Consider the following 12,433-nt stretch of genomic DNA (forward strand, 5'->3'; position numbering starts at 1 on the left):
CGGATTGCCATTAAGTTTGGTGGAGACATTCATGGTTCCCAGGGGATGAATCCCTCGACTTTAGTGATACCCTGACATTTCCTGTTGTGCCACCAGCAGGTCAGAGTTTTCACTTATTCTGTGAAATATCTCAACTTCCTACAGGATTGTAGATTGACTGCTCAACATTTTGCACAGACATTCATTGTTCCCAGATGATGAATCCCTGGGATTGATAATGCCCCGATATCTCCTCCAGTGCCACCATGAAGTTGGCTTGTGGTTTTGAGTTGGAAGTCTAGATTACATTTGGATGGATTGTCGTGAAATTTGGTAGACATGCATGGTTCCCAGGGGATGAATCCTGACTTTAGCAGTACCTCGACATTCCCTGCTGTACCATCGGCAGGTTAACGTTTTCACTTATTCTGTGAAATAGCTCAACATCGGCCAGATTGATCCTCTCACAATTTTCCTCAGACATTCATCATCACCTACAGGCTCAGTTGTATTTGTGGTGCTAATATGCAAATGTTAGCTTGTTAACACACTAAACTGTGACGTTGAACAGGGTAACACATTACTTGCCAAACATCACATAAGCATGTTAACATTTTTTAAGCATGTTTACTGATGTGAGCATTAAACTCAGCCTCACCAAGCTGCTAGCGGTGCTGTAGACTCACAGTTTTGTCACATGTGACGGTATAATTTTAACCCATTTGGCTGAACCAAGTTGCAGCAAGTCAGATATTGACTAAAAAAGTTCAATGAGAAACAGCTTCCTTGGCGGGTAAAGTACAGATTGTCTGCCTGGAAATCTGATCCCCAGTGATGCACTTATTGTGGTTTCCTGAAACAAAAGAACAAGTACACATGGACCAGTATTTATTACGGAAATTATTATTTTGAGCAACAAACCTGGGAATGTCATCTGTTTGTTTAAGCATTTTGGATGCTACATGTTTTTGCTTATCTGCGAGCACACAGTTGCCGTTGGACCGTGCTATCTGTGAACATCTTTATAGCTTCTTTATTGCTCCTCAGAGGAACCGGAGCTGCCTGGACCTCATAAACTCCGCATGAGGCTGACCAGAGTCACGACCCCTCTGGGCTCTGTGTGTGCGTGTGTTCATGCTCACATATGTGTATAAGAGAGGGAATTGTCAGATCTATTGGATGTCAATACTTTCTCATCCTTCTTCCTGTTATACATGGAGAAAAACACATATGGGAACCAGACTTCCTGTGGCATCGGAGCCACAGTTGGTGCTCTTGGTTTGAGTCAAGGGGTTAAGGGACTCGCAAAGCACCACCAAATGTTGTGAAAAAACAAAAAAAATCCTCAAAATCCACCATGTATCCTGCAGTTGTTATCCACCAACATTAATGAAAGCACATGGAACATATTGACTCAGTTCAAAATAGAACAGAGCAGAGAGAGTGGGGATGCTGGAAATCTGCAACCCTTTTCCTCTCTCATGGACATTTTGTCTCTATAAGATGACGGCCTGTGTGAGAGGTTTCAGGGCCCCCACTCCCCCATAGCAAGATGTGACGCTAAGTATAGCCTCATGTCACTTCTCTCAAGAGTCCCCTACACATATGGGGCCCCCTTCCTTACAGCATCCCACACAGGCAGCAGCTATGATTAAATTCTGAGAACTAATGCTTCGACTGGAGTCTGTCATGCAGTCCCGAGCTCGCTCGCTCGCTCTCAGATACGTCCTGACCAGCAGAGAGGAAGCGGTGCTCACAACCCTGACCTCTCACCTTTCAACCCCCATGAGCCGGATTTTCCACAGTGGACCTTGCGAGGGTTATGGTTTTCGGTGGTTATCTTCCCAGGGTCCAGCCACCGAGGGAGACCCCCACCATCAAATAAACACACAGCACATTTATCAGCAAGAAAATGTAAACATTATTACGTAAGTAATTTAAGGGGGTTTATGAGTACAGTATATTTTCACACATCCCCCTCTCCTTTACTTGTGTGGGTCAGTGTGTGTACATGCATGAACTTGTGTACACAGTTTCCCTTTTTTTTCCCTTGGGAATTTAGATACAATCAGACGTCATCAGTTCACTCCATCCAGTAGAGACGCACTGCACATCATGCACATTATGCGCACACGCTTATTAAATTTGAATGACTTCATTTGGGGTTTTTGTAAACTACTGACATTTTAGCAGGGGTGGAAAGAGTGCCAAAAAAAATCTACTCGAGTAAAAGTACCATTACTTGATGAAATTTCACTTAAGTAGAAGTACTGGTGTAAAAATCTTCTCAAGTAAAAGTAAAAAGTAGCTCATTTAAAATTTACCCAGAGTAAAAGTTACTTATTTACTTATAAATAAAACAAGTACAAAAACATACACAAAGATTTATATTGACAAAAACACATAGATCACAGATAGATCTAGATTACAGTTCCTCCTTAATTACTCAATGAACTTGCTATTTAGTTTGAACAGGAGCTGGTTTTCAGGACTCTGCTTGCTTGGGGGGTTTTTCTGGTTACAGGGTTCACTTCCGTGCTGCCATGAAGTCAGTGTAGACTTTAATCTTTGATGGATGTTTCCTCTGTGAACAAAAAACCAACAAACATCATCATATAAATCATCAATACCATGTTTTCATTAAACATACAGTTAAAATATTTTTTATATTAATAGATTAACTCATATTTTTGTCATGTAGAAAGAATCGACTATATCGTGGATGGGTCACTGGCAGACTTTAAGTGTGGTCCCAGATCACCTGGTTTTATCCTGCATATAAGACTACCAAATGAAAAACATTCACCAATATATCAATCAATCAATCAATCAATCAATCAATCTTTATCCTTATAGCGCCAAATCACAAAACGTCATCTCAAGGCACTTTACACATAGAGCAGGTCTAGACCCAATATTAGAACAACACCAAAAGATTTTTATTAGCCAAAACTTAAAAACTGTTTGGTGCATTTTTCAATGTGTTAATACACTCATAAGAAATCTTCAATGCATATCATAGCAATATTAGCATAATTTTGTGTGAAATTAAGGAACGAGTCAAATTTGATTGTTTAAAATGAGGCTTGCTAGCTTGCTACCAAGTTAGCTAACGTTAACTAGCACTATAAAGCTGACTGCTAACACTGACGTTAGCGTACCATGACTGAGTAAAGTTATTAATCTTACCTGTACATGCTTCATCTTCATCATCTTTTAGCTAGCTCCTCAGTGGCAATAACATCTGGATGTTTCTGACCTTCTGGTGTTGCAGTTGTTCAGAGCCAATCAGATGGACAGTTACTGCCACGCAGACGCAGTGCGAGTTCATCTATTTTATTTTATTTTATTTTATTTTTACTCTGTCACGGAAGGTATTTAAAATGTAACAGTAAATTACTTCCAACAATATGTACTTAAGTAAAAGTAAAATTACTGATTTTAAAAATTACTCAGACCCTGCATTTTAGCTGTAGCTATTACTTTTTGGTTGTAGCAACATCCACAGAGATGTACAGCAAATCTACATATCTTGTAAAGAGTGCAGAGGAAAAGGAGAAGAAACCTTAACAAACTAAAGTTGCAAATAAATATGCAGCTTTTAATGTTTTTTTTTGTTTTTGTTTTTGTTTTTTTTAATCCAGGAATGGACAAACTGTGAAAAATAATTGGCTGAGAGGCTGATGTCCAGTGATGTAAGTTAAGGCTTGTTGCTCTCTGCACCATCGGTCTCCTTATCTGCTGCTTGTACAGACGCTTTAACTAAAGCCCTGTGTTTGGATCATTAGGCACACACAGACACACACTCCCACACATTCTCAAAATGTTAATCAATCAGCCTCTCGATTTGTGGATCCAACTTCCCCCAAGAAGGGAATTTGGTAGCAGAATTAACACTAGCATGACTTTGCATGCCAGGAATGCCATGGAAAGCGAAACATGTGCATTACAGGCCCATTCAATTGATTGTCTGAAGATAGCATGAAGTGTTGCTCCTCCTCCAACCTAACAAAGGTCAAACCACTAGTAGCTCTGAGATAAAACAAGTGAAAGTTAGAGTTACTGAAAAGCAGTCAGCTCCTTGCCTTGAAAACATGTCATGTTATGAGGATTAAGTGCATGCAGCCCTGCTAGCAGCTGTGTGAGTCCAACGCCAGTGTGCTAAAATGCTCAAATTGAGAATGCTAACATGCTGATGCTGAGTACAGAAGGTATAATGTTTACCATAGGCCTTTTCACACTGCACTTAGCTGAAGGCTCAGCAGCTCCTTGACTCCAGGCTCTGAGGGAGCTGTTAGCCCCGAGCTCAGAGAGCATTCCCACCGGCACAATCCTGACTCATTTTAAGTAGGCTAACCCCAGTTAACCCAGCACTTGCAGAGGTGCTGTGTGAATCATATAGCCTTGGGTTTAGGTTAACCCCGGGTTTACACTGTGTGCATGAAAAGAGGCAAAGTTATCCCAGGGTCAGCTCTTGGCCTGAATATCTTAGAATGTTAGCATGCTAACAAGCATGAAGTTGTAATGACGTAGGCCTACAGCTGACGCTGGGAATTTTTTCCTAAGTATAACATCATAACCTAAAGTATTTGTCAAATTAAATGTTCAACCTGATGATGGCAAGTGACTGACATTGCTACTAGTATAGCTAAAATGTTACTTAAGTAGCCCTAACATAGATGTAAGCATAGATTTAAATATTGTAGGTAGCTGGTAAAACTGGCCACTGTTGGGTTATTCAACATGTGAGGATTCATTTATAAACTCATTTTGCATTGCATGAAAAAAGTTAATGTGTGAGACAACTTATAACTTTAGCCGAATGTGTAATCAACACTGGGGACGCAAGGAACCTGTCGTCGCCACTTTTCTGAGGGGTAGGTTTTGTCCCCAACACTTTTTAAGAATATAATCTGTCAAAAGAATGTTCTGAAAAAGATCTTTGACAAAGAATTTTTAATTAACAAATGAAAACGGCTGACTGGTTCTTTCTATAGTCGTGTTTTATGCTTAGTAGTTTAGGATTGTTGGCTCTGTAACACTCCAGGCTATTCCACTTTGATGCATCGTTATATGTTTTTTCTTGCCGTAACGATCCGCTCCGACCTTGTACTGATCTCCTCGTTACTCCTCGACGAAAAAGTATATGCTGAAGAGAAGTATTTTTACCTTTTTTAGCAGAAAATGTTACCTCAAAATTTTGCTAGAGTACAGTTGCGTAAATGTTCTTAGTTAGTTGGCACCAATGGATTACAGAGCATGTAGGGAGGCAGAGACGTAGTTTTGTTTTTTTTCTGTCATCTTCTGTTTGCGTTGGCCGGCGTGACACCATAAATTTCTGTTTTAAGTTGTTGCTTGTCATGACTAAGGGCCCTTGGCTTCTCCCTCTGTGTGTGTGTGTGTGTGTGTGTGTGTGCGAACAACTGTGCATACCCGGCATGCCAGTGGAAGAACATAACATCATGAAGTTTCTGTTTTGGAAAGCACAACTGTCCCATTTTAACATTTCTGCCTTAAACAGTGCATTGCCAGTTTGCTCATATTTTGCGAGAAGGCAAGGACGGAGCTCTTCATTTGGGGCCCCTTCAAAACCTGCCGCTTTCCGATTTGCCTTCATCCGTCATCCTCGCCGTCAGCTTTCCCACGGCTATTAGAACATGTCACATCCTGATAGATACTCAATGGAGCGGAGTGAGCTCGCACACGTCTGAACACGCATGTGTAAACCGAGGCGAGCGCGTTGCGTCGATGCTTGCATGCCAGGCTGTGATTAAGCGCACCCAGTTGCACAAGTATCGAAGCGCAGACGCACACATGAACACACACACACACACACACACGGGGAGAGATGCATGCTCAGACCGTTGATCAAAGGAGCTGTGATGTAATCAGTCTCGGGGCTTTGTACGCATCCCTCATTAACTTTCACCGGAGGCTTTAATGAAAAACCACTGGAGGGAATCTCCGCTTTCTCTCCTTCTTTCCCTCCCTCCTTGTCTCCATCTCTCCCTCTCATCTCCTCGCTCACTCCCTGCAGTATCTGCTCGTCCTCCTCCTCATTCATCTTCCGCACTGTGCCTCGCCTCCCTCCTCCCCCATTCCACATCTGCCCCAGTGCAGGGCTGGCTTGACTTCCGCTGAGACAGGGTAAATATTTCCCATGGCTTATCTGACCGCCAGCAGGACGAATATGACACAAAGTGCGAGGCTCCACTAATTAACACACAGCCTCCGTTCCTCAGGTCAGAGGCCTCAGCGGGGACAGTTTGAGCCTTAAGTCTGGCACCTGGAACACACTGGTGTCCTATTCATTATGATAAGGTATGACACGTGGTTATGTGTCTGCAGTCACTGGGGAAGCAGCTATTACTCTGACACACATCTTGACTCGATTTGCTCATTTTTGGACTTTTCTAGTCAGGTCTCCGAGACAGAGGGGAAAAAAGGATCGATTGAATGAAAAACAGAGGGAGCAAGTTTCTCTCTGTCTCCCTCCCTCTTCTGCAGGCTGGCCGGTGTCCAGGTACAGTTCGGCCCCCTTTGGTCATGATGAAGGTGTGACGTGTAAGCCGCTACCCTGTTGCGCAATCGTCAAGAGGCTCTTGGGGCCTATAAGACCCCCAGCCTCATCTGGTTTCTCAGAGACTCCGGTCTGCTTTCTTCACACATAGACACACATACACACACATTCACGCGCACACACAGAGGCATGATATGGTCTGGGATGCTCAGCTGTGCTATTTCTCTTAGAGGGGTCGAGGAGCAGTTGTGTAGAGACATGGACTTCAGCCAAAAGAAGCACTGAAAAACCCACTTGACTGCTTGGACTGGACGTTCGATCACTCGAGGTAAAATTAATTCTTTTAAATAAGTAGAAATTCTATAGTTCTATGTGAGTCTGGTTTGATCTGAATGAGAGTTTCTATTTGATGATTCATTTTCTAGTTTCCCTTTCACTAATTCAACTCATCTTGGCGTAATTACCAGTCGAAGTCAAAGTTATTCGAAGGAGTAATTTCCCGTCTGTTACTGATTGCCTTTTCTCCTTTGTTGCTATTAATAATGAATTCCCCCGGTGCATGGTGACCATAATAGGGTCAGTTTTAGTTATTTTTAAGACCCCTGAAAAACTGTTAAATCTAAAATGAAGCTGACAGTTTTTTTTTCTTCGTCTAAATCATTAATAGTCATTAATACCAAATAGAATTTTCCAAGGAATCCATTGAGCCTCGTCATTATTACAAGCTCTCCATCTGTATTTCATTACTGCCCAACGTCAGGAATGGTGTAATGTATTTTTGCTGTGATTAGTTATCAAGTGGGACAGCTAATAAACACCGGAGCCAGCTAAAGATCACTGTGTAGCAACACCTTTCTTTTTTTTTTGTCCGTAAAAGGCGGTGGGATTGTTAATTCTCTCGTGTTTTGTTTTATTTCCAGCTGACCTTGGACAACTCAAAGGAGGGGAGTCAGATTGTTTGACGCAACAGCACATCCAGTTTCATAATGGCGATCCCAAATGACCTCTCCCTTTCCAACTCAACCTCCTCCCCCTATTCAACAAGTCATCTGAACACGTCTCTGACCCCCCCTGACATGGCCTGCACAGACTGGACCCCAGTGCCCATGCACACAGTCATCCCCGCCATCTACACCGTCGTCTGCGTCTTTGGAACTATAGCCAATGCCCTGGCGGTGTGTGTCTTGGCCCACGCCAGTGCCTCAAGGAGAACTGTAGCAAACACCTTCATGCTGAACCTGTGTGTGTCCGACCTGCTGTTCCTGCTGTCCCTCCCACTGTGGGCCGTCTATTACTCCCAGGGGTACAACTGGCCCTTCGGCTGGGTCGCCTGCAAAATCTGCGGAGCACTCCACAACCTCAACCTTTACGCCTCTATCTTCTTCATCACGTGCATGAGCATGGACCGCTACCTGGCCATTGTGCGACCGCTCCGCTCCCAGAGTGCTCGAAACACCAGGCGTGCCCGGCTCACGTGCGTCGTGGTGTGGCTCTTGGCACTCGCCTGCACAGGCCCCATCTTGTATCTGAGGGACACTTACCGCTTTGAGGTGCTCGGCGTGGAGGCCTGTGTGATAAACTATCCTGATCACACCTGGTATATGACCCTGGTGTGGATGAAGATTCTCCTGGGCTTCCTGCTGCCGCTGCTTGTCATCTCTTGTTGCTACGGCGCCATTGCTAACCATTTGATGGGCGACACGTGGCTGGCGAGAATGCAGAATCCGTCACACTTTAACAGTGCGCCCTCTTTTACATCCCAGGAGAGCTGCGGCAAACCAGAGAGGCCTCCGACCCCGGGCGTGAGCTCCGGCTCCAGTGGAGGCAGACCCCTGGAGGGCAGGGGGCTGGAGCGGGTGTTGTGGACAGTAGCTGCTGTGGTCATTGCCTTCTTTCTCTGCTGGTTCCCTTTCCACTGCGTGACCTTCCTGGACGTGCTGAGAAGCGAGGGCTGGGTGAACGGCTGCTGGGTAAACTGGACCATCGAAAACCTCACCCCTCTCACCCTCTGCCTGGGCTTCTCCAGCTCGGCCATCAACCCCGTGCTCTACTGCTTTATCGGAAATCATTTCCGGGGTCGTCTCGGGGGCCTCTGCAAGGGCCTGTGTTCTCGTTTGAAGACGCGCAGGGAAGATCACAGCCAAAAGAGGGGCTCCTTCAGCACCCGGCTGAGCTCCTTCTCTCGAAAACTCAGCGACCTGAAGGATCTGGCGATCGTGGAGCCCTCTGGTCCTGCCTAGCTGGCCTCCAGAGAGGAGACTTTTCTTTCCCTCCACTGGCTTCACACCCCAAAGAGTCATAACTACCAACGTCAAATGACTGCTGAACTCCAATAAGCACAGATGTGTGAGACTGACTGAGTCAAATTCCGGCAGACGTCAATGCTGCCCTACAAAGACAGGAAAAAAATCAACAGATGAAACAGAGATAAAAAAGAATTTGATTTTGGTTTTAGGGTTAGCCAAAATGTACAATGGACAGATACATTTTAAATGTAATGCCTCAAATGCTGCAACAGGCAGCCTTTTTCAGTGAAAAAGCAGCAAAAGCCCACTGTTTTCTACCTGCTCAGCACCTCACAGCACACAGCTGGTGAGACAGCTAGCAACCAGGCTAATGAAGCATTTAGCAGCTGAAGAGGCAGTAAGCTAAAGGAGTGTGAATATTGGACCAGGTGGACGCGAACACGTCTCCGAATTAATGCTTATATTGCTTTGGAAATGCTGAGTAGTCTTAAGTAGTTGTGTATCTGCTTGCTAACAAGTTCACCATATCTGGATGATTTGTCGGTTTAGTGACCACAACTTGCTTCATCTGTCCCCCAAAAGGCCACACAGTTCCAGTTTTTTTGTAGATTTTTAAAACTGTGGAGAGTTACAGCTGCTGTGCTAACTAAGCTAGGCTTGTGCCATTTTAGCAAGACTAGCTTAGCTACCATTTTTTGTTTTTCTTCATCATGGTTTGTTTAAGCTACTGTGTCATTTATATGGAATGATACATTTATTTACTAAAAAAAAAAGTTACAGGATCAAGTTCTCAATGACAGGAAACAGGTAAGACAGGTGAATAAATTTGAGGCCACCCATAGCAAAAAGTAGTTTATACAAGTGTACTAAAGGTATCCTTATTTTATACTAAAACTGAGGCAGTATACTTGAAGTGTACTTTTTATATACTATATTTTATATACTTAAGAAAAGTATAGTGAAGTATACTTGGCTTATACTGAAAAGTATAAAGAATAGTCTAAGACTAAGTACAGTAATACTTAGACTTACACTTTAATACTTAATAAAATGAACTTCACGTATACTACTTTTTGCTAAGGGTAAGGCTAACTGAATATCTCACTAGCAAGCTTTAATTTAAAGGTGCACTTGTATGATTTCTATTCAACATTCACAATTTTGCAAAATTCTATGTTTTGTCTAATATTTTACACTCCTATGGCATGATAATGTGTTATATGGTAGATAAAGGCCTACTGTATTTTAGTTTCACAGGGCAGCAAATATATAATAATGAAGTACTGATGCATAAGGATAATTATCAACTGCAACTTTCACTGTTCTTCTGTGGGACCAACGTATTCATCATGTAATCACGTGTAACATTTGTGTTAAATTTTGCTAAAAAAGGAGATTTAAAAAATGCATTTCTTTGACATAATAAGAAATAAAGTGGTCAATAATTCACTAAAAGGCTTTTCTCTCTGATTGACAAGATGTATGTGCAAAATAACTTCGACTGTTCTTTTGCTAAAAATGGGAGGATGTCAGGTTGATTTCTGTCCAGTACCACACACACACACACACACACACACACACACACACACACACACACACACACACACACACACTGATTTCATGAAACTGACTCAATTTGCAATTTCTTACTTCCCCTTTTTCCAAATCTTACCCTCCACCAGCTGTGACCGAGAGCTTCCCCCACCTGGGAGTGCGAGTGCTGGGAATACTGTGGGCCTGGCAGATGGACACTCAGTCTCCCCCCTTTTACTGCCCTCCCAGAATGCCTCTCATGGATTCCGTACATATCAAGGCCAGATATCGTAATCTCATACTAATGTTCTTATGATGCATTCCAGTCCAGCCAGTTGTGCTGGTTGAGGGAGCAGCCAGCTAATCAATGATATATCTCCGTCTGCTATTTGTGTCCAGTATGGATCTGCTGCATTCTGCATTGACCCTGGCCTGCGTGAGGGCTGACAGCCAGTGGAGTATGAGGTAACTATGTTTTGCACTGGTGGGGGCTTTTATATCTGCCTAAATGCCTCGTTTGTTCCTGCTATTTTGTAGTTTAGACTCACAAACAAGAAAGCATGAATGTTTTTGTATTTTAAAATGCTACCCAAAAGGAAGGCTGCTTGCAGTGGTACATCGTTCCTCATTAAGCTTTAAAAAACTTGCCACTGGGTGGCGCTAACGTGCTGTAGAAGCAGTGGATAATATGCCACTGGCTACTTACCCAGACAGAGCCCCAAAGTCCCACCGCTCATGATCTTTCCGAGCCAAGGGAAAGATGGCTCTGACACAGACTGATGACTCATGTAGGATACAGTTCGGGATGTATAAAAACAGAAATCCTCCACAAATTCTGCATTAAAGAGAGCTACCGGCTCAAAGAATGTACTGAATGGGGAACATCGTACAGTTTGCCTTCCTGAAGGGCCTTTTGCTGGTGCAGCTGGCAGTCTGAAGGACTCCATGTAATCGTGACCATGGTGTGAATGAAGAGCCTCAAAATCCATGAATAATATACATCTCAACATGACTGATGAGCTTCAAATAGCAGACGCGGTGCCATCAGCTAGATAAAAATGTGAATGGCATGCCACTGCCGCAAAACACTCAATATTTTAATCACCAGATTCTTAATTTGACACAACAGAACTTTCCGACTGACAGGACAGATTGCCGGATGGGTTTGTAGCATCTCCGCAGTATGTTCACACACACAGCTTCGTTAGCTCATCCCTCCACAGAGCAGGTGTGAGTGTCCTTGACACATCTTTTAATGGAAGACAGATCAGTGACTCGACTGAGAACATGTGTTAGGAAGTGTGAGGAGAAGACATGAGCTGAGGAGTACGAGGAACTCTTTTAAACAGCAGGCGACAGGTGTTTTGCCTGTAAATCCAACTTTTTAAATTTTTTTTTTTTTTTTTTTAACCCAAGTAGAAATATGAGAAGCATTGCAGATGTTTTATCAAATGCTGTACCGCTGCACAACTCTAATTCCACTACATGTCAGTGGAAAATACTTTTTATTCCACTTGGGGATTTAAAAATGTCAGATTTAACACATTAGCAATTTAAATAATAATGCAAACATTTATATACATTTGAAAAAGATAAGGGATGGCAATCAAACCCATCTGTAATGTTGTTAACTGTGTGTTTTGTCCCTAATTTATCGCAAATTAACCCTCACATTACCCTCACAATGTAAAGAGTAGGGAGGTGGAAGGAGATTCAGCAACCATAACAGAAGTATACAAAAAAACAAAACAAAAAAAACAATTACTATCAGTTTCTCAATTATGAGTGAAAAGGAAACCGGATGAGCTCATAAATATACACAAGGAACATCCGGATTATCCAGACGATATAATTATATGTGTTATATTGACACAATATCAATATTTCAAAAAACGTTCTGATATGAATATTGCAATACCCCTTATTCCACTATATTCACATTTATTTGACATCTGCAGTGCAGTACATTAACCAACTTTTAAAATAATATAATATAATATAATATAATATAATATAATATAATATAATATAATATAATATAATATAATAATTAAAAACTAAGTAGGTAAAGTGTTACCTACTTGTATACAGTCAGATAGTGATGCATACTTATGTACTGATACTACCAATCTGATAATGTCATGAACTTTAAGTA

General features: G+C 42.5%; 1 protein-coding gene and 1 long non-coding RNA gene across 2 annotated transcripts; one reads left to right on the forward strand and one right to left on the reverse strand.

Annotated features, from left to right (window-relative positions):
• Window positions 1-2,349: 2,349 nt before the first annotated feature.
• On the reverse strand, window positions 2,350-4,155 carry LOC119007035. Its single transcript, XR_005070986.1, has 2 exons — window positions 3,169-4,155; window positions 2,350-2,563 (listed from the first exon to the last, which is right to left on the reverse strand). It is a non-coding gene; the product is annotated as an uncharacterized LOC119007035 (long non-coding RNA).
• Window positions 4,156-4,852: 697 nt separating this feature from the next.
• agtr2 (angiotensin II receptor, type 2) lies at window positions 4,853-10,188 on the forward strand. The gene is made up of 2 exons (XM_037076325.1): window positions 4,853-6,827; window positions 7,420-10,188. Exon 2 carries the CDS (start codon window positions 7,486-7,488, stop codon window positions 8,737-8,739), a length of 1,254 nt encoding a protein of 417 aa, XP_036932220.1. The 5' UTR covers window positions 4,853-6,827; window positions 7,420-7,485; the 3' UTR covers window positions 8,740-10,188.
• Window positions 10,189-12,433: the final 2,245 nt, after the last annotated feature.

This window comes from Acanthopagrus latus, chromosome 18 (assembly GCF_904848185.1).
Source record: "Acanthopagrus latus isolate v.2019 chromosome 18, fAcaLat1.1, whole genome shotgun sequence".
Lineage (NCBI taxonomy): Eukaryota > Metazoa > Chordata > Actinopteri > Spariformes > Sparidae > Acanthopagrus > Acanthopagrus latus.

Excerpts from the sequence above, each read along its gene's own strand:
- agtr2 (XM_037076325.1), top strand. The coding sequence starts at position 7,486 with ATGGCGATCCCAAATGACCTCTCCCTTTCCAACTCAACCTCCTCCCCC.